Raw genomic sequence first — 22,280 nt, forward strand, 5'->3', positions numbered from 1 at the left:
TCGTCTCGTGCCAGTACACTCTGTATAAACTAAAGTCTCACAACGACCTCCTTGAACCTCCTCCCTCGAGTCCCACCCCCAGCCCTGAGGGCCGTGCTCCATGCTGCAGCCTCAGTCATCTTTCTAAATCATTTAACGCTCATGTTGCCCCTTCTTGAACACTGCAGTGGGGCCCAAGCAGAGGAGGTGGCAGCTGCTGGGGAGACATGCATTCTAGGTAGAGGGACAGCTTGAGCAAAGGCCCCGAGGCAGCAAAGCTCTGCCGTGGCAAGGTGATGACAGGTAGTCTGGTGGCCGGAATCAAGGTGTCAGGGGGGTGAGTGATGAGGCTGGACAGGGAGCTGGGGTCATGCTGCAGAAGGCCTTCCGTGCAGGCCAGAGGAAATGGGGAGTCATCAAAGATTTGGGGGGAGTTTGTGTGCGATAAAAAGAATAAAAATCCCTCTGTTATGCATGGGGCTTTGCATCTTATGCTTTTTGTAGCCATCATTTCACCTGCTTCTTTAACCTGTGAGGTAGGAGTCGTCGCCACTTTTTACAGGAAATGAGGAGTCCCCCAGCAAACCAGTGGCAGAGCCTTGGTCTCCAGATCCCCCGCCTCTTGCACTGACCCTTTCCCTCTCAACCCCCCTGCATGGCAGCTGGCAGAAGCCCGTCCCTAATCTTCACCAACCGGCACGAAGTGCGGAGGATAGACCTGGTGAAGCGGGACTACTCGCGTCTCATCCCCATGCTCAAGAACGTCGTGGCGCTGGACGTCGAAGTTGCCACCAATCGCATCTACTGGTGTGACCTCTCCTACCGCAAGATCTACAGGTGAGTCGAGGCCTGGGTCCTGCAACCAGGCCTGGGGGGCGGGGCTGGGGCCAACAAAGAAGGAGAGGAAGGGTGGCCTCTGCACCCCTTCTGCCTCTATATTTCCCCAGGACAGAGATCGGGCTTAGGAAGGCACGGGGGATCACAGCGGTTGTGGAACTGCCAGGACTTCTCCACCTGCTGGGCCTTCCGGGGGGGCTGAGGGCTTGGATGGGCAAGCAGCTTTGAGCCCCACACATGGGGGCTTTGACTGACCTCCGGCGGCCTGAGCGGGCAGTGCGAGATACAGGAAATGTTCAGCCAGGGCGGAAAGGAAGAAGCCTCTGGGCTTTGGTAGGGATTTTCAGAGCAGCTCACATATATGTGTGTTGGATGCTGGGGACTCAAAGATGACTCAGACCTGGTCCTGCCTGGAGGATCCCACTCAGAGCATAGCGAAATCCACTGTGATGAGCATGAGGGAAAAGTACAGAGGAGGCCTCTGACCCAATCTGGCGGTCAAGGGTGGCACTACCTGCAGTCCAGCCCTTCCCAGCACAGTCAGTGGACTCTGGCGCTTGGGAAGGCTCCTTGCACACGCAGGAGGTTCTCTCCTAGGAGCCTCTGCGTGCCCAGGCCCCCTTTCTTTGTCCTGAGATCCACTTGGCAGGGCTGCCGATGACCAGGCACTGGGCGGACTGTTGAACGAATGGTGGATGGATGGATGGAAGCAGTCCGCGTGCTGCTCACCGACAACTCGATGCTTATCACACCCCAGCACACACAGACACACTCACACTCGCACACCCAGAAACAGCTTGAGCAGTGCCTGTCCGATGGTTGTGACGGAAAGAGGCAGGATTTGATGATGCCCTGGTTATGGAGCTGTGGGAGGATGAGTCAGAATGAATTCCCAGGTTCACTTTGGGAGTTTCAGTTTCCGGCTTGGGAGGTTTCATGGACGGTGGTACCGTTCTCTGAGATGGAAGCAGGGGAGGAGTTTCGGGTGGGGGGTAGGCAGTCTGTCTGTGTGGCTGAGAGGAGGGGAATGGGGATGAACAGTTTGGGATGTGTTGAGTTCAAGGTGTCCATGGGACGTCCGACGGGGGCCAGTTGGCTTTATAGTCTGGAACTTAGACAGTTGTCAGGATCAGAGGGTCAGAGCTGTGGATGGCTGTGGGCACTGTGGAACTAATCACCCGAAGAGAGGGTAAGTGGAGAAGAAAACCTTGGGAAATAAAGCATTTGGGAGAGAGAAAGCCCTGCTGATTTTGCCTCCTGAGTGTCTGCTGTACTGTGGCCCCTTCTGTCCATTCTTACTGCCTCAGCCCTTCTGCACACCCTCTTCGTCTCTCACCTGGGTGCGGTCACAGCCTCCTAACTGGTCTCTCTGCCTTCATTCCCTCCTCCTCCAATTCCTCGCGTATTCTGCAGGTGCCACAGTGATCTAACATGCCTCTCTGGCCATGTCCTCCGACCTGTTCAGTTACCCCTCCACAGTGAAATCCTGAGCCTTTAGCGTGGCACACAGAGCCCGTCAGGATGTGGCCCCTGCCTACACTTACTTCCTGTCTTACACCCCACATACCCCACTCCACCCCCACTGGATCCGTCACTGTTCCAGAGCACACGCCTCGGCATCTGCACATGCTGTTCCCTCTGCCTTTGTTCTTTGTGTTCCTGACAGACTGGGCCTTCAGGGCTCAACTACAAGGCCTTCTCCAGCCCTCCAGGATGATGTAGTCTCCATTACTCTGCCGCTATAGCCTCTGATACTTTCCGTAATCACAGTGTCTTGGTGTAATTATCTGGCTGTAAATTTCTGTCCCTACTAAACTGAGCTCCTCCAGGCCAGAGACCGTGGCTGACTTGAGCCTGTATCCTTACCCTGGTGGCCCAGGGAATGTGTTGAGTGGAAATGAGCCAAGTTCCTCTCCAATGCGCTGCTGTGACCCAGAGGGAAGAGAGAGGGGAAGGGCAGCTCCAGATGGGCCCGGGGGTGGCACACCTGCCCACGCCAGCCCTGGTTGCTCCTAGCGCCTACATGGACAAAGCCAGCGACCCGGCGGAGCAGGAGGTCCTCATTGATGAGCAGCTGCACTCTCCGGAGGGCCTGGCAGTGGACTGGGTCCACAAGCACATCTACTGGACCGACTCAGGCAACAAGACCATCTCAGTGGCCACAGTTGATGGCGGACGCCGCTGCACTCTCTTCAGCCGTGACCTCAGTGAACCCCGGGCCATTGCTGTCGACCCCCTGCGAGGGTGAGTGTTCCCACCCCCAAATTGCCCCAGGCGCTCAGTCCTCATGTGTCTGTCACAAGAGCTGCCTTGAGGGCTTCGGAAGGCCCTGGGCCACCCAGACACAAGCCACAGGGAAGAAAGTCCGTGCGGGCCCCTCAGCCTGTGAACCCCTGACCCAGGGTCCCTTGCGCACTGGTCGCCAGGGTGCTCCCAGGACTCTGCTACTCTCTCACCATATCTTAGAAGCAGAGCATCTCAGAGCCGGGTAGGGCGCTAGAAATTGCCTGGTAGACGCTCCTGGGGCAGGAAGTCTTCCCTCAGGCTGCTGCGCGCTGCAGGTGGGCATCTGGCGACTGCTCGCACTTCCAGAGACAGGAGCTTGTCACTTCTCATACGGCCTGTTTCATTTTGGGGCAGCTCTGCCCATTAGAAAGTATTCTTTTGTTTGTTTCGTTCTCATGTTCCCACATCTGCCTCTCTTCGACTTCCTCCATTGGCCTCCGGAGTTACCTCTAGCATGTCTACTCCCTGCCCTGCAGGACAGCCAGCAAGATTTGAGGACTGAGATTACTGGGTCAGCTCTGCTCCAGCCTACCCGCCTCCATCCCCATCCCTGTGGTCCACAGCCTCTGGGCCCCTCACCACCCAGGCTGCCCTGCTCTGCCCATGCCTCCATATCAGGGGTAGGGATTCTGAACAGAGCACGACTCCCTCCCTCCCTCCCTCCCTCAGTGGGGATGTCCTGAGATGGCATGGTTTTTAAGCAGCTGCATCATATTATGTTTACCAGGATCACCAGCTTCTTCCTGCTGCTGTTTCCTTAATTGTTAAGCAGGGATAAGAAAAGCCTCTTCTTCCAGTGAGGGCAGCTGGGGGTGAGGCTGGCCACCTGAGAGGGTGTGCGTGGCCTTTGTGCGTGGCCTTGGGCAGTAGCGGACAGCTGCCGCTTTGCACAGGTGCATCCAGGCCCTCTGCAGACAACTGTCATCTCCTTTAACCCCCACCTCAACCCTGTTCTCTGTCTGCTGTCACACAGACCTGGGGCTGCACCTGCCATGTCCCCCAAACCATATAGTTACACCCAGCCCATTCCTGGTCCGTTGTGGCTCGGTCAGGGTCCCGCCAGAAAACCCACTGCACACTCATTTTAAGATAATTTAAGACCGGTTAATAAAGGGACTATTGACAAAGGAGCGGGTAAGGTCTCATGCACTATCCTGGACTAGTAACAGGTAACAGGCCTGAGGGGCAGGAGCAGGGAGGGTTACCCGAGTTGGGAGGGAAAGAGCCGAGTAGAGAGGGTCACCTTTAGGGCATTAGCCAGCTGGAGGCACCTCTGTAGGGGGGAGTTAGGGGAATAGACATCCTGACCTCAGTCTCTCCCCTTCCCTCTCCGATATTTTGCTGAATACAACTGGAAGCCAGACGGCTAGGGAGCCCAGCCCATTGATGTGGTTCCCACATGCGCCAGCCTTTTGGTATACAGAGCAGAATGGCGATGGGATTCGAAGTGGCAAATGGAAGGGATCCAGAACAACCACGCAGCCCCCCAGCCTGGAGCCAGCCTTGGCTTGACACCAGCTTTCAGCAGAGGCATTTTGGGGAGGGTTAAGCACGTGGGCTTTAGAGCCCAACTTAATTTGAACTTAAATTTGAAGCCTGGCCTTACTACTTATTCACCACGTGATCTTAGGGAAGTCAGCCTCTCTGAGCCACAGTTTACTCCTCTGTAAAATGGGACTAATAATTACACCCTCCTGGGGTAATTGTGAGGCTACTTCGTTCAACAAATAGTAAATAAGGCCTATAGGCCACACACGAGCTACCTGCCGGGTACAAAATGAGGAGTAAGGCAGATGAGGCGCCTGCCCTCAGCGGAGCATATAGACTAGTGGGGAAAACAGACAGTAAACAGATAGGCCACATACCGAATGCACACGTAAATAACCGACGGTGTGAGCGCTCTGGAGGGAAAAAACAGGGTGTTTTAAGAGTCAATAACAGGGAGAACCTATTTACATTGAGGGTCGGAGGAAGGTTCTCTACTGAAAAGACGTTCTAAATGGCACACAAGTGGGGGCAAAGGCTCTGTGAAGGCCTTGGTGCCCTGAGGGATCTAAGAGAAGCCCTGGCGGCGGGTGTGGAGTTTGTAAGGGAAGTGGGCAGTGGTGGCAGGAGAGACAGCCAGAGAGGTAGGCAGGGACCTAGTCATGCAGAGCCCTGTCGGATATGGTAAGGATTTGGGATCTGATTTTAAGGTCAGTAGGAGAAACCATCATAAAGTTTAAAAACTGGAGAGTAATAGATCTTAAAAGTTATCACAAGAAAAAAACATTGTAGCTCTGTGGGGTGCTGGATGTTGACTAACTTCTTGTGGTGCTCATTTTGCAATATCAAATCATTATGTTGTACCCCTGAAACTAGTGTCATATGTCAATTATATCTCAATTTCAAAAAGCAGGATAATGACAGCTTATTTCCATTTTTAGAAGCTCATTTTGTCTGCTCTGTAGGGATTGGATTAGAGGGGCAGTGATTACTGCATTTGTAAGTACATGAGATGAGGCCACTCACCTAGTAAGTACTCAATAAATGTTCAAGAAAAAAGAGAGAGAAGCCCTGGACAGAGTTCTAGCTGTGTGACCCTGGCTAGGTCATCGGCTTTCTCCTCTGTCAACCAGGAAAGTAAGAGGGTTGACGGGGCCCTTCCCTTCCTGCTCTGGCACGCTAGGGCTGTAGCTGGAGCTGCTGGGGTGGGACAGATGGGCTGACAGGCTGTTCAGCTGAGGTCAGGTGGACTCTGGAAATACAGGCTTCTCCAGGGACTCAGATAAGGCAAAGACCGACACGCCTGCCAGTGCTAAGGTTTGATGGCTCCCGTGAACTTCAGAGGTCTTTCCAGTCCTCACTAAGCGTAATCTTCAATATTCAGAGGGCCACTGAGCCCTTGTGACCCACACCACCCCAGTCATGTTCCCTGACAAGAAGCCCATTGGGTTCTTCTCTCTTCTAGGTTCGTGTATTGGTCTGACTGGGGGTACGAGGCTAAGATCGAGAAGTCTGGGCTCAACGGTGTGCACCGGCAGACACTGGTGTCAGATGGTATTGAGTGGCCCAACGGAATCACCCTGGGTGAGCCCTGCCTTCCCCCACTGGGGGGCCTGTTCTAGCGCCTGGAGCTGACCACTGCCTGGGGCTCCGTGGGTCTTGTTGCTGTGTCCCCTTATAGTGCCACTGCCTGTGTTTCCTGATGGTTGCCCTGGGCTGGCCTCCTTCTGAGGCCTGGCCTGGAGATGTGGGCAGGGAAGTGCCACAGAGGAGCAGAATTCCAGGCTGTGGTCCCAGGCTCACAACCCGATCCCCTTGTCCCTTTTTCCTGCTCAAGATTTGCTGAACCAGCGCTTGTACTGGGTGGACTCCAAGCTGCACCAGCTGTCCAGCATTGACTTCAGCGGAGGCAACAGGAAGATGCTGATTTCCTCCCCTGACTACCTGAGCCACCCTTTCGGGATAGCTGTGTTTGAGGTGAGCTCCGTGAGGGGAGGCATGGCCCCATCAGGAAGCTGAAGCCTAGGAAAGGCTGTTCAAATAGGATGACTCCCTGAGACTCGTCCAAGTGGAAACAAAGGGACAGGGAAGCTGACTGGCTTGTTTGTACATAATACGTGAGCTGTCTTCAGACAGAGGCTATGCAGCCCCTTGTCCACCTGGCAGCCTTTCCTGTGCTTCCTCCCCAAGGCCCCTCCCTCAGAGCTCTTCCCACAGGTAAGTTGCTAGACCAGGTACCCTCGGCACCCAGCACTGTACCCACGTATACAGAAGGTACCCAATAAAGAAAGGGAAAAGGAATACACATTTCCTTAGTATTATTTACTATGGAAATGGCCTGAGAGATGCTATTCAATTCAGCACACTCTCACTGACCTTTACCTTTGCTGGACCCTGGGGTCATAGAAGTGAATCAGACATCATCCCCGTCCTCAAGAAGCTCACAGGAGGGTGAGGAGTCAAGACCCTCCTGTGTTCTGACCCTAACAACCTTTCTCCTTGGGGAATGAGGAAGCCAGAAGCGACCAAGTTCTCGCACACCCATACCTCTTCCCCAAAACTAACTCTTCCACCAAGGGGAGGGAAAGCAAGGGGACAGTGGCCTGTGGTGGGCATTGGCAATATTTGCTTGGAGTGACATCACCCAGCACAGCTCTGAAATTGTGGGCAAAGCTTCAGCTCCCAAGTCCAGCCTCTGCTTCGAAAGACAGGTGTGTTCACACACATGTGTGTGTGCTTGTACGTACATGTGGCATGTATGTGTACGTGCCTGTGTATACATAAATGCGTCTGTTTAAAAATGAGCATTCCTGTGTGTGCTAGTGCTTGTGAGTGTACGTACGCACACCAGTGCTTAGACAAGTTCATTTTAGGCACAAGTGTGCCTTCGGGTGTGTAGGTGAGCATGTGGGTATGTGTCTAGATCTGCACATGAGGCTGCACGGTGGTACCTATGAATGTGGATTTGCCTGCAGATATGCATTTAGGCTTGTGTGGACCAACCATTGGATGTGTATGCGTGTATACCCAGAGGCTGTAGGAGGCCCCCTAGGGATAGTGCTTGCTAGGTCATACATCCTCTCCAATCTTGGTCCCAGGCCCCAGTAATGGCAACAGCTACAGAGACCCAACCTCGGTTTCTGCTGAACTCCAGGAAGCAGGCCTAGCTCAGCGTTAATGAGCAGCCTTCAGGCCAGAGCACTGAATAACCCTCTGAGACAGAAGGGAACCAGAGCCTATGCCACAGATCAGAGCTGAGAGTCCCGCTGTGAATCTGTGGACAAGAGAGTTCAGGGGAGATGCCAGAGCAGTGCTTGTGACTATGGTTTGAGGCCGAGCCCTCAGGCTGAGGTCGTGGGTTTAAGCTCTAGGCTTCCCATCCTCTGTATTTGTACCCCACAGGACAAGGTGTTCTGGACAGACCTGGAGAATGAGGCCATTTTCAGTGCAAATCGGCTCAATGGCCTGGAAATCTCCGTCCTAGCTGAGAACCTCAATAACCCACATGACATTGTCATCTTCCATGAGCTGAAGCAGCCACGAGGTGAGCCTTGCCCAGTCCCAGGTCCCCTGCCCACATCCTCCCCCTCTAGCAGGCAGGCTGTATTCACATGCACGTCACGTCTCGGCATCCCCAGTAGCGGCAACAGTCCCTGTCGTTGGTGGACTGCCTTGCCGTCGCATATTTACTTCATTTTGCCTCAAGCTCTTGGTGAACCAAGGCTGGGCAGAAATAAATAAACATACAAATGTCCCATTTTTGCCATTCTTACAAAGTATGGATATCACTGTTCTCATTTAACATCTGAGGAAACTGTAGCTCATAGGGTAAAATAACCTTAGCAGGTGGTAGAGCTAAAGCCTAAACTTGGGCCTGTCTGATTCCAGAGCTCCTTCGGCCATAAAGGAGCGCATTGCTTCTCATTTGCTGTTTGTTCGTACTTTGCAGTGGTATCAAGTAACGTATCCTAGGGCGGTCAGTAAGGCAGCTTGCTGGTTGGCAACAGACGCCAGGAATCCTGCAATTAGGTTGTCCCTTCCTCTGTCACTAGGATATACTCATTCTAACTGTAATGGGAAGGGTGAAGGTGGGAAAGCAAAAAGGGGTAAGGAGATAAGGTTGGTGCCTGATTCTAGATTAGAAATTTAAATAAGAAAGAGATACGGCATGTGGCATAGGGAGAAAAAAACATGGACTTTGGAGTCCAACAGACCTCGATTTAAATTGTCTCCAAAATTACTAGAGGTATAGCTTTGACAAGTTTGTTCTCTTTGAGCCACAGTCTTTTATGTGTTAACCTGGGCATAACACACCCCACTCCGAGCTGTCATCAGCATTAAATGAAAGTGTGGGAATGGACTTGAGGACACGGGGAGGGGGAAGGGTAAGCTGGGACGAAGGGAGAGAGTGGCATGGACATATGTACACTACCAAGTGTAAAATAGATAGCTAGTGGGAAGCAGCCGCATAGCACAGGGAGATCAGCTCAGTGCTTTGTGACCACCTAGAGGGGTGGGATAGGGTGGGAGGGAGGGAGACGCAAGAGGGAGGAGATATGGGGACATATGTATATGTATAGCTGATTCACTTTGTTATAAAACAGAAACTAACACACCGTTGCAAAGCAATTATACTCCAATAAAGATGTTTAAAAAAAAAAAAAGGAAGAAATAGTGGGGATAAAACAGCAGGTACAGTGACGGAAGGTGCCCAGTAAAAGTAGTAGAGAAATCGTTTTGATTTAGCCGAGTGGGAAGGGGCTCGTGCGTGGGGGAGGGAGAGCCTGGCACATCCCGTCTGTGCCCCAGTACTCTCTCTCCCCATCTCTCTCTGTGCCATTAGCTGCAGATGCCTGCGAGCTGAGTGCCCAGCCCAATGGAGGCTGTGAGTACCTGTGCCTTCCTGCTCCTCAGATGTCCAGCCACTCCCCCAAGTACACTTGTGCCTGTCCTGACACAATGCGACTGGGCCCTGACATGAAGAGGTGCTACCGAGGTGAGCAGAGCTACTGGGAGGGATGGCCCCTGGCAATGCCAGACCCCATCTGCTGAAATTTTCCTCGACTTCTGGAAAACCATGAGCGCCTGGTCTTCCTCCATCTTCTCTGGCTACTTGTTGCCCTTTGCAGGCTCCTCTTCTGTACCAACCTTGAATGCTGGTGTCCCATAGGGTCCCTCCAAGGCTTTCTCTTCTCACTCCCGAGAAAAATGCACATACACATACAAAATTTTAAATTCAGTTTCAGGGGGATCAGGAATCCCCTGAAGACCTCAAATTAAGAAACCTTGATCCCCATGGCTTTGATTACTATTTATATGCAGGTGACTATGATCTTGCCTGTTTCTCACCCACAACTTAACACACTATCTAGCAGCCCTTTTGTGATATGATTGGGACTAACAGTCAGTTAATACTTCAACCATATACATGTACATCCATCCTCCAGTCTCAATGGAGGCACGAGGCCTTTTGTTTGAGCATAAGTCTGCTGCAGCATTCATCATTTCCAGGTTCAATTGTTTAAAGTGGAGTGAGAATTTGAACCTAATAGTGTACCAGTATACATGCAAACTCCTTCTAGATTTATATAATTTCCACTCCTCCCAGTCTTTTATCATGGTCTTGCCCACACCTGATTCTATAGCATTGTCCTAATGACTCATCTTTATCAAACCGAAATGCAGTATAAACACAGACAAGATGCTTGGCATTCAGCTAAAGTAAAAATCATAGCCCATTCAGTAGGATTAGGGAAGGAGTTTGAGCTGAGCCATGAGGATGAGTTCATAAGTATACTTCATCGAGGCAATAATTTAGGCACTAAAACAGCAAAATTCTTTGTCCAGTGACCTTCATGATATTTCCCCCGCAGCACCTCAGTCTACCTCAACTACAACGTTAGCCTCCACCACAACGAGGACAGTAGCCGACACCACCAGAGCCCCTGGGACCACCGTCCACAGCCCCGCCTACCAGAACCACAGCACAGAGACACCGAGCCTGGCAGCAGCGGTCCCAGGCTCAGTTGGTGTCCCCAGGGCTCCCAGCATCAACCCGTCTACCCCAAGCCCTGCAACCAGCAACCACTCCCAGCACTGTAAGAAAATGAGTCCTGCCTTCTTTCATGACGTGGGAGGGTCCTAGGGAAGCCAGGATCGGGGGATCTGTGGGAAGAAGTGGTCATACCAGAGCTAAATATTGGCTGTCTACAGGAGGAAGCAGCGGGAGGAAGAGTGCCAACCCACAATTTAGGAGTCATAGGTGCTCCTACCTTATAGAGGGTCTCGAGGGAAGCTACCTCCTATCTCTGAGCCTCAGTTTCCTCACCTACAAAGTAGGGTAATAATAACCCTTCCCCTACCTGCTTCTCAAGGTTGCCATGAGAGACAGAGGCATCCGTGTAAACAGAAGTGCTCATGCACACAGCCTCTGCTGACTCTGATAGTGTGTCTGTGTCACACGTTATTGACATGTATGAGGGAGCATCCCTCAGATTTGGAAGTTTCAAATGCCCTGGTCTCAGTTCTCAGCACTCTCGGTAGGTTCCCCATATAGTGATATCCATAACTATGGTCTGTTAGTGCCTCTCTGCAAACCCTGGGATGAAAATAATTAAGTTCACCACTTATTAAATCATCGGGAGCAGTAATTGTCACTGCTAGAAATGTTCTATCTCATTAACCAGCAAATACCTTTTAAATTGAGTTACCTGCTAGGGGGAGTTCATTTAAGAGGATAAACTATCTTTTAAATTTTTTCCCATATGTGCATGGCCCAGAAACTAAGCAGCGTGGTAGCACCTTAATAATCAGGCCCATCTTGCCAGCAGGAGCGCTTTCAGAGTTGAGCGCTTACCCTGAAGTTTGGAGAGGCAGGTGGGTCGCGTGTGAAGTCCAGTTTCTTTCACTTGGGCTGAGCCTCCGACCAGGGGGTCTCCCCACTGGCTTCATCACGCTCTAAGCTTTAATATCACTGTCCTGTGTATGCTTGGGACCCGGAGGGAGAAGAGAACGGCATTTCCACAGTAAACTTTGTAAGCAGTGCAGGTCTTTTCTCCCCTTAATAATTAGGTTCCCTTGGAGTAACTTGGAGAAACAGACACACTGAGAGGATAGCATTTGCGTCATTGCCAGGAGACAATCATCTCCTCTCTTGGAGCAAATGATAGCTCCTCTCCACACCTCAGAGGGCTGTCATGAGGATCCAAGGGAAAACTGCTTTTTAAACTAAAAAGTTCTGTACAGATGTTATACTGAAGATGAGCGTAAGACAGTGGAAAAGATGGCACAACCTACTTTTAAAAATATATAGTACGGGCTTCCCTGGTGGCACAGTGGTTGAGAGCCTGCCTGCTAATGCGGGGGACACAGGTTCGAGCCCTGGTCTGGGAAGATCCCACATGCCGCGGAGCAACTGGGCCCGTGAGCCACAACTGCTGAGCCTGCGCGTCTGGAGCCTGTGCTCCGCAACAAGAGAGGCCACGATAGTGAGAGGCCCGCACACCGCGATGAAGAGTGGCCCCCGCTTGCCACAACTAGAGGAAGCCCTCGCACAGAAACGAAGACCTAACACAGCCCAAAATAAATAAATAAATTAAAAAATATATATATATAGTACAATTTCCAAGCACTTTTCAGTTTAGAAAGTGCTTTTATCTACCCTATTCAGGCCTCACAACAACCCCTACCCCACTCCCTGGCCTGTCTGAACTAGGCAAGGCTGTGCCAGAGACTGCGCTAAGTAAGCATTTTACATGAATTATCTCATTTAATCTTCACAATATCCCTAGGAAGCAGGTGTATAATTATCCCCATTCTAAAGATAAAGAAATATAATATTTATAATATATAACAACTTGCCCAAGGTCACAGAAGTAGTAAGTAGTAGAGTCAGGATTTGAACCCTAGAAGTCTGACCCAGGAGCCTGTGCTCTGGATTCCACTATGCTATACTGTGTCTCATTTTAATTACTCATTAAAAATAAACTGCTGGGGGCTTCCCTGGTGGCGCAGTGGTTGAGAATCTGCCTGCCAATGCAGGGGACACGGGTTCGAGCCCTGGTCTGGGAAGATCCCACATGCCACGGAGCAACTGGGCCTGTGAGCCACACCTACTGAGCCTGCGCGTCTGGAGCCTGTGCTCCACAACAAGAGAGGCCACGATAGTGAGAGGCCTGCACAATGCGATGAAGAGTGGCCCCCGCTAGCCGCAACTAGAGAAAGCCCTCGCACAGAAACAAAGACCCAACACAGCCAAAAATAAAAATAAATAAATAAATTTATTAAAAAAAAAAAAACTGATGATGCAGATGGACAGACAGAAATAAGAGAGACAAAACAACAGATACTGGCTGAAAAAGGCAATTGCCCCAGGTAGTCAGCAACATAAAGACCTAAGGGCTCAGCCCCAAGCTTCCTACCACCCAAATACTGTGGAAAGGGTAAGGGATTTAGGTCACAAATCCTGGGTTTGAATCCCAGCTCTGCCACTTCTCTGTGGGTCCCCCAAACCCAAAGAAGACTCAGTTTTCCTCATCTGTCCTGATAAGATCTGGAAAGACTAAATTATCAAGCAGTAGCCGGGATCATCATTCTGGAACGGGGGCAAGAAGCAGTTGGGTGGTTTTTACTGCTTGAGGCTAGCAAGGACTTGGGACTCACAGTGATGGAGCATCGTTCTGCTAATGTTTGTGTTTTGCAGATGGGAATGAAAGTGGCAAGATGGGCTCAACAGTCACTGCTGCTGTCATTGGGATCATTGTGCCTATGGGTGAGTGTGGCCCCAAGTCACTGGTGAGAAGAGAGAGACCCTGCCCAGGGTCTGGGTAAAGCACTGGAAGGACAGAGCGCTGAGCACACGGACCTCTCTCTCTGCCTTTTTCTGCCCTGGCCGCCTTCCTGCGCACCTCCCAGTCCTGATTTCGTGTGGTTTCTTAGCTTGGCACACCAGGCTCTTCAGGACCTGGCCCCAGACAGCTATCCACATATTTCCCCCACTACCCGTCACGGATACTCTACACACCAGCCATGTGAAGCCGAACTGTAGGCTCCACGGGGACAGGTCTGGTGTCTCTCTTGCTCGCCACTCTCCCCAGCTCTTAGCAGTGTCTGGCACAGGGGACGAAATAAAGTATTTGTCGAATTAATGAGTAGAAAAAACATACATTAACAAAAATTCATAGAGCTGCTTGCCATTCCTTTAATAGATCGTGCCACCTTGCTTGCTTTCTGTTTCGTTTTCAACAAACATTTATCAAGCAGCTATGATGTACCAGATTCTGTGATAAGGGGAGGGAAGGTGATTAAAAATAAGTAAGACATGGTTCTTGTCCTCCAAAAGTTTATAGACTTGTTGGAGAGACACAGATAATTTGATTCTGACGTGGTAAGTCCTAAAATGAAGCCGTATGCAGTTCAGTAGAAGTGCTGAGGAGGCACTTATCTTGGAATTGGGAGAGGAGGGAAGCGGACAGGGGAGGGTTCCTAGAGGAAAAGTTATTTGAGCCAAATCAGCCAAGTGAAGAAGGATCAAGAGCAACCCAAGCAAGTGAAGACAACATGGGCAAAGCCAGGAATGGGGATGGCATGGGAGGGCGGGAGTGGGGTGGGTTTGGAATGTGGCCAGAATGTAACATTTGGTTAAACCTCACAGAGAGCCACGTGGGCTGATTCATTCTCTCTTACCCTGATATTCACTTAGTATCCTGTCTCTCATACCAGTCTCTTCTCTTGGTCGGATCTTTGAATTGCGATTGCCCATTCATCGTTTTATCTCCCTTACTTGACCATGTGTAGTACCTCAAGGATAAGGACTTGGCCCTTTTATCCTAAGAATCCCCAATATGGTGGTGAGTTAGCGAGTGAATGTTTTAAAAACTTCAACACCATCCAAGGGACTGTGCGAGGCGCCAAGGATCCAGGGAAGAAAAAGAGAAAAGACTTTAAGAGCTTTCAGTTTTGGGCTTCCCTGGTGGCGCAGTGGTTGAGAGTCCGCCTGCCGATGCAGGGGACACAGGTTCGTGCTCCGGTCTGGGAAGATCCCACATGCCGCAGAGCAGCTGGGCCCACGAGCCATGGCCGCTGAGCCTGCGCGTCCGGAGCCTGTGCTCCGCAACGGAAAAGGCCACAACAGTGAGAGGCCCGCATACGGCAAAAAAAAAAAAAGAGCTTTCAGTTTTTAGTAAGACAATCATAAAAAAGGTGATACAAGAGAGGTGTTACTACATATTATAAGGTGCTGTAATAGAGACCCGATGCTCTGTGGAGGAGAGGGAGTGGCACTTCTAAAGAAGGTGGCATTTGAATTGGCCTTGAAAGGCTTTATTAGTAAAGATGATGGTGAGACTATTCCAGGCTCATTTTGAGTAGAGTGGAAAATACTCAGCATTGTTTAGTGAAAGAGAAATCAACTCCTCTCCTGCCCTACTCTGCTCCACAGAAGGGCATGTATATGCTGTTTCCCTGATGTAACCTGCCCTAATAGAATCATTATTTTAAATTTCTGCTTGTCTCAGGGCTGAAAGATGAATATTCTTTCCCTGATATTTCCCTGGGAGGCAGAGTATCTTTTCACAAGCGTATTGGCCATTTACATTTCATCCTTTATGAATTGCCTATTCACAGTCTCTTCTTATTTTTCTATTGGTTCCTTGTCTTATTCTTACTTATTTGTAGAAATATTTATACATAATTAATGTTAAACCTTTGTAATATATGTTACAAATCATTTCTCCCATCCTGCCACTTGATTTTTAGAATTTGTTTATGGTCTCTTTTGCCATGCATGAATTAAAAATGTTTAAGTATCAGATCTGTTAATCTCCTACATTATGACTTCTGGACTTTGTGTCTTGCTTAGGAAGGTCTGCCTCATTCTAAATTATTAAAATATCTCTCTATATATTTTTCTACTATTTTAAGCATTTTTTAGTATTCAATTATTAATCCATTTGGAATTTAGAATGCAGCAAGTGTTAGAGATTTAAGTGTTTTTTTTACATGCTTGTCTAGTTTTCACAAGACCATTATTGAATAGTCCATCTTTTCCTTCTGACTTGAATTGTCATCTTTATTGTAAACTATATGCCTATACATACTTTGATCTGCTTTTAGGCTGTTTATTCTCCACCAATTCCTATATACTATTCCTATATACTCGAAACACAACTTTATGATATGTTTTAATGTCTAATAGGGTATTATTATTCTTGGAACATTTTCTTAGCTATTTTTATTCAATTTCTCTTCTAAGTGAACTTTAGAATCATCTTGTTAATTCTATAAAACTTATGATGGCATCTTATGCCTTGGGTATATAAATTGATGCGGGGAGAATTTACATTTTTACAACGTTGAACCTTCCCATCGAGGAACATGACATATCTCTCTATTTATCTGAGCCTTCTTTTATGGCCTTCAGTAGAATTGTATAGGTCACATAGGACTTGCACATTCCTTATTGGGTTATCCCAAGTATTTTATAGTTTTTTGTTGGGCTATTACGAATATTTTCGTATTCCATCCATTTTCTGATTGGTTATTGCTGATTAATAAGAAAGCTATTGATTTTTTTCTGTTGATTCTTGATGAACTAAAATCATTTCTAATGGTTTTTCATCTGCTTTTCTAAGATTTTCCAAGCATACAATATCTGTTAATGACAGTTTGATTTCTCCCTTTCCCATGTGTGCCCTTCAATTCTTTATTTGGTCTCACTGCATAGCTAGATCTCTGGGACAACAAATATAGCAGCGATAACAGGCATCCTTGCCCTGTTCTTATCTTTATGTATATCAGTTATTATTGATTATTATAATCTTACCAAAGTATTGTAGAAACCCCCTCTATAGCATCCTAGACGGCTATCACCCAGCCTCCACTTGAATGCTCACGGTGACTGCTTACTATCTTGTGAAGCTGCTTGCCCCATTTTCTCCCGGCTCTATCTGAGAACTTCCTCCTTTACACATTAATATATCCATTTATTTTAACTCAGAACCTGTGTTTCCCTGCTGTGTTCCCTTCTAGAGATGCTCCTCTTCTTGCAGAGCCCCAGCTTTGGAAAGAAGCACCCCACCCTCCACCCTCCAATTTTGGGAGAGAATGGTTTCTTAGAGAAATCCAGGGAAGTAGCAGTATTAGGGCAAGAGTGTGGTGAAGAAATTCACTCACTCACTCAGCATGTTACTGAGCACCTACTCGCTACTGGGCACTGGGCACAGTGAGAGAAAGAAGGCACAGTCCCTGCCTTCAAAGAGCTCAGTCTAGTTGGGGGTACACATATATAAAGTACAACACTGTGGTCTGGGAACACGTGCGAGGGAACAACTGACGGTACCGTGAGAGGTTGAGAAAGTCTTCACTTTTGAGCTGGATCTTGAAGGATGAGTAGTTAATGAACAAAGAGCTAGGAGAAGGGCTTCCCAGCAGCAGAAAAAGAATATGCAGAAACAGAGCCTGGGAACAAGGGGCAGCCAAGCTGGAGAGGTGGCGAGAAATGCACTGATGTCTGGGCAACGGGCTGGAGCCTGCTGGAGATCCACTGTAACGTGTCTCTTCCTCCAGTGGTTATAGCCCTGCTGTGCATGAGTGGCTACCTGATCTGGAGAAACTGGAAGCGGAAGAACACCAAAAGCATGAATTTCGACAACCCTGTATACAGGAAAACGACAGAAGAAGAGGATGAGGATGAGCTCCACATAGGGAGGGCTGCTCAGATTGGCCATGTCTATCCAGCAGTAAGTGTTCCTTGCTGGAAGAATTCCTTCCTTCCTTTCCTCCCTTCTTCCTTCCATCCGTTCCTCCCTTCTTTCCCTCCTTCCCTCCTTTCCTTTCTTGTTTCCCTCCCTCCCTCCCTCCGTCCCTCCTTCAGACATTTATCAAGAACCTACCATGTGCCAGGCACTGTTCTAGGCCCTGGGGACACAGGAATGCTGGGGTAGGTGGTTGGGATAGAAGGGTATCAGGACCACCTTGTACCTAGAGGCTCTTCCTGGAGGAAAGAGGCCTGTCTTTGTGCTGAATACGTTTTCAGAACCTTTGGCCTAGAAAGGCAACTGTGGCCATTCAGTTCAAATGCATTCATTTCAGTGAACAATGTATACCAGTTATGTGCCAAGTACCACATAAGATACCAAGTGTTCAAAAGTAAAGAAGGGATGTACTTGCTCCCAGGGAGCTGGTGGGGGAGTTAGAGAGTCACTGGCTATTGAACAGCTGTGTGCTGAGTGCCATGGTGGAAGCTCAAGGGTCCCCTCTTCTAGGAAGCTTTCCCTGGTTTCTCTGTTCTCTCACCACCTCTCTCCATCACAGCACCTGTCACACTATAGTCTACTTGTCTTTTTACTCATTGGTCTCCCCGCTAGAACGTGAGCTCCTTGAGGGCAGGATTGTCTGATTAATGTTTCCCTGGTGCCTAGCACAGCATATTTGGCTCCCAGTAAGTATTTGTTGAACCAATGCTATGGAAACATCAACAAAGGTGACAGAAGAACTGTGTCCTTGGAAGATTCATAGCAGTCTTCCACGTAGAGAAGGAGGAAAGTGGCATTCCAGAAAGAAGCATGTGCAAAGGCTGAGAGGCACGACAGGGCATGGCTTGTTGGAGGATCAAGGACCACAAAGTGGCTGGAGCAGATGTCATGGTTGTATAGCGGAGTCGGGGCTGGGTGTGACCTCATGGGTCATCCAGTCCATCCCCCTGTCAGGCGATCAGCAGCTTTGATCACCCACTGTGGGCAGAGCCCTGTCTTGGGGAGACCAGAGAAATGGAAGACCCAGCCCCTGCCCTCAAGGAGCTTTTTGTCTTGCCGGGGGAACCAAGGTCACAGCTGCACCAACTCCCGAAGAACCCTCTTTCCGAGCTGCCTGTCGTCAAGTGCAAGGTAGGGCAGTGCCACTCTGAGTCTGAGGGGCTGATGAGCGAGGGCATGAACCAGGCAGGTGCAGTCAATCCTAGAAGGCTTTCTGGTTCTAGAAGGCTGCAAACTGTGAGTTGGGTGTCAGGGCAAAGATGAAAGATGGGTTAGTTGCAGACCAAGGAAATGGCATGTGGAAGAAATGACTGAGTACGGGGCAGGACAGACAGAATTGCTGCTGAAGCCAATTGTTCGTGAAGGGGAGACGTGGGAAATGAGGTCAAGCAAGTGAGGAGCGTTAGCAGATGGCCTTGAGGATCCTTAACCTCGGCCAATCCAAGCAGACAGTTGCTTAACCAATTTTTAAAGATCAGAGGGGGCACAGTGGAAGAAATGTTGAGCTTAGAGTGGAGATGACTCCCAGTTTCACTATTCCACAGCTCTGTGATCTCAGTCCCTTCTTTCTGATTACTTTTATTTGTAAAATGGGAATAATAACCCCCATTCTCTCTGCTGCCTAAGTTTATAAAGTTCAAGTGAGATAGCACATGTGAGAGTGCTTTGTGAGTTATAAAGCGCTCTGCACATGTAAAGTGTCATTGTTTCCACAGAAGGAAACAACCACTCAGGAGGAGCTATTCCTGATGAATCTAAGACCTGAAGAATTAAGCTCCTGCCAACTGCAGAGAAATAGAGTAGGAGAGTGAGGAAGTTGACATTTAGTAAGAACCTACTGTGTATCAGACGCTACTCAGTGTTTTACTTGTATTTTCTTGTTTAGTCTTTACAGGAACCTATATACTTGATATTGTTAGCCCCATTTTGCAGATGAGGAAACTGAGACTCAGAGAAATTGAATAACTTACCTAGGATCACAACTAGGAAGTGGTAGAACCAGGATTGAAACTCCTATCTGTATGTACACAAAAGCCCATGCTCTTTCCACTGTTTCTCAGGGTATATGGCCTTGAAGCTGTGGAAATCAGTATTCTCAACAGCCTGTTCTCTCCCCTGTCCCCTGCTCAGGTAGCTCCACCATCACTGCTGGGACCTGACTTTGGCCTAGAGATCTATCTTGAGGAGAGTGGGAGGGTCACAGACTAGAAAAAGATAGTCTAGTGGAGCAAGGCCGTGACATTCATGCAAAACCACAAATAATCCAAAGATGATTTGAAAGGCAGTGGAGTTACTTTTTATTGTTTATAGAATGTTCAGAGACGGAAAATGCTAGTCTGGTTCTATCTTATGCTGGTTAGGTTGATTTAGAATACTCTGGACCCCATGTGTGTTAGGTACTACATTAAGCACTCTACACACATAATCCCATGTGATTTCCCAACAACCCTATGAGGTAGGTCCTGTTAGTACTCCCATTTAACATGATGAAACCGAGGCTCAGAGAGGTGAAGTGGCTAGCTCAAATTCATACAGCGATGAGAAAGATCTTGAAACAATGGGGTCTATCCGAAGGAGGGTATCCAGGAAATGGAAGAGTGGGACACAGCATTATATCGGGACCAGGCTGGGGAAGCTAGATGTGTAGCCTGGAGAAGAAAACACTCAGAAGGAAGGGAAGGGAACACAAACACTGAAAATTTCAAGGGTTGTCTGTGTAGAACTCTCTGAGTCTAAGAGAGAGAATCAGGGAACATCGGAAGATATAAAGAAGCAGATTTCATGACAATATAGGAAAGAATTTAAGTCCACTGTCCACAATGGAATAGACTGGCTCAAGGGTTAGTGGGTGGTCAGCATTTGTGGCAGAGGGAAGTCTAGTATCTAATGACTAGAAAGTTGGAGAGAGGGAAAGAGGGATTAAACTTAATTGATCTCCACTGCCTTCCAATTCTGGATAATTAGTTGGGAGGGGTGCAGCCAGTTACCTTCCTGATTGTGACTAGCATGCTAGAGACAAGTAGCTAATGGCCTGGGATTAAACATTTGCCAAAGCTAACCCACTGAAGTTGAGCAAACCTAAAATCCTGTAAGGGAGGATGGAGAAAGTTTAGATCTCCACAGCCTTCCTCTTTACAGAGGCAGAACAGAATAATGAAAAAAGCTATAGCTCTGGATTCATACAGATCTGGGTTCAAATTGAGTTCACCCGCTTGCTATATGATCCAGGACAAATGCTGTTTAAGCTCGTTGAGTCTCAGTTTTCTCATCTGTAAAATAAATAAGACAAACGTGTCTTCTGAGGTAGCTTCTTGAAGAGTATGTGAGCTACTGCCTATAAAGTAATAGAATTTCTGCTACCTTGTGATCCTATAAATAGCTCCAGTGGGTCTAATGATGATTTCTTTGCTCTGTCTCCCCCAGCGAGTGGCATTAAGCCTTGAAGATGATGGACTGCCCTGAGGATGGGACCACTCCCTTCGTGCCTCACGGAATTCAGTCCCATGCACTACACCCTGGATGGTGTATGCCTGGATGGAAGGGTTTCTGTACATGAGTCTGTGTGTCTGTGTGTGTGTGTGCGTGTGTAATTTTTTTTAATTTATATTGCGGAAAGGTAACCACAAAGTTATGATGAACTGCAAACATCCAAAGGATGTGAGAGTCTTTATATGTATAATGTTTTATACACTTTTTAACTGGTTGCACTACCCATGAGGAATTCATGGAATAGCTACTGCTGAGTGACTAACGTGATGTACATAACCAAATGGGGCTGATGGTACAGTAGCTTACTCATCATTTAAAAATTATATTTACAGAGGGTATTTGGTTTTGGGGGGCTTTTTTAGGTTTCAGAGGTTTTTTTTTTTTGTAAATAGAATGATTATGCTTTGTGGCTATCCATCAACATAAGTAAAACGAAGAAAACACTTCAACTCCCTCTCCCGTTTAGATTATTTATTAACATATTTCAAAAATAAGATTAGTTCTATAAGTAATTTAGAGAGGTGAGAGTATTTATTTTTGGTATGATTGGCCTACCACCCGGACTCTGTGTGCATTTATGTTTGTGTGCGTATGTGAGTGAGAAAGAAAAGTCTGTAGAGAAGAGGCACACCTATGGCTGTTGTTCAGATACATAAAGATAAATATATTTTAAAACAGTCCACAAGAAGGGTTATCTGTAGTTTTCAGAGAAGCCTTTGGAAATTTGGATCAGAAAAGAGATACCATGGTTTGTGCAAACATGCAGTGGGGAGAGGTAGATCTTTTCTGCCTCTGACTGTTCTTGGGATTCCAATCAGTCAGCAAAAGGCCCTCAGCTCACCCGTGGCTACTGTGGTTCTCTTCTGTGGCTAAAGCCAGTGTACAGACTTCACACAGTACCCAAAGTTCCCGCCAGCTCAGATGAGAACATGCCTGAACCTTGGCTACTCCTTGTTTTAAAGTTCAGCATTTCAAGTAACTTCATTTTCTTTTAGGAGACTTGGGTTGAATTCACTGTTTCCTCTGAAGCACACTGAGGGTGCCATCCTTACTTATAGAGAGCTAAATGGAGACGTTTCTTGAACAGGCCAAGTTTACTGTTGGGACTGGCTCAGGCACTGACCTCCGAGTATGCTGTGGGTTGAGGATGAGGATGGAGGAACGGGTTTTGTTACATCTCTATTTCTCCCTTCCCCTTTCTCTCTACCATTTCCTTTAGGTGGAGAAAACAATTTAAAGTGATACATAGGTTTGTTGCCATCATGTGTTCACATAGATGAAACTAATATTTGGCTTAAATCAGAAAAAGTGGCCAAACCTAAAGTCCTGTTTGAGGGGGAAACGGCGTACACAATACTACAGTATATCGGATATATATGTTCACACAGGGATTGGTTTACTGCTTTGTAAATAAAAGGAGAAACTCTGGGTATATGTATAGATTTTTTTTTT

At 48.3% G+C, this 22,280-nt stretch overlaps 1 protein-coding gene across 11 annotated transcripts in view; it reads left to right on the top strand.

The window, feature by feature from the left end:
• Positions 1–22,280, top strand: part of LRP8 (LDL receptor related protein 8) — a 78,298-nt gene extending 56,018 nt beyond the window's left edge. For 8 of the 11 annotated variants that reach the window (XM_030870178.2, XM_030870180.2, XM_030870181.2 and 5 more), the window contains 11 exons: positions 642–816; positions 2,833–3,060; positions 6,053–6,171; positions 6,425–6,564; positions 7,990–8,131; positions 9,431–9,583; positions 10,461–10,685; positions 13,289–13,357; positions 17,152–17,324; positions 18,294–18,470; positions 20,763–22,280. In XM_030870178.2, the coding sequence (XP_030726038.1) occupies positions 642–816; positions 2,833–3,060; positions 6,053–6,171; positions 6,425–6,564; positions 7,990–8,131; positions 9,431–9,583; positions 10,461–10,685; positions 13,289–13,357; positions 17,152–17,324; positions 18,294–18,470; positions 20,763–20,801 (1,640 nt within the window). In that variant the 3' untranslated portion in view covers positions 20,802–22,280. The remainder of the gene's footprint in view (positions 1–641; positions 817–2,832; positions 3,061–6,052; positions 6,172–6,424; positions 6,565–7,989; positions 8,132–9,430; positions 9,584–10,460; positions 10,686–13,288; positions 13,358–17,151; positions 17,325–18,293; positions 18,471–20,762) is intronic. The other 3 variants (XM_060305384.1, XM_030870187.2, XM_030870194.2) reach the window with 1 other exon arrangement.

Source organism: Globicephala melas, chromosome 1, assembly GCF_963455315.2.
Source record: "Globicephala melas chromosome 1, mGloMel1.2, whole genome shotgun sequence".
Classification (NCBI taxonomy): domain Eukaryota; kingdom Metazoa; phylum Chordata; class Mammalia; order Artiodactyla; family Delphinidae; genus Globicephala; species Globicephala melas.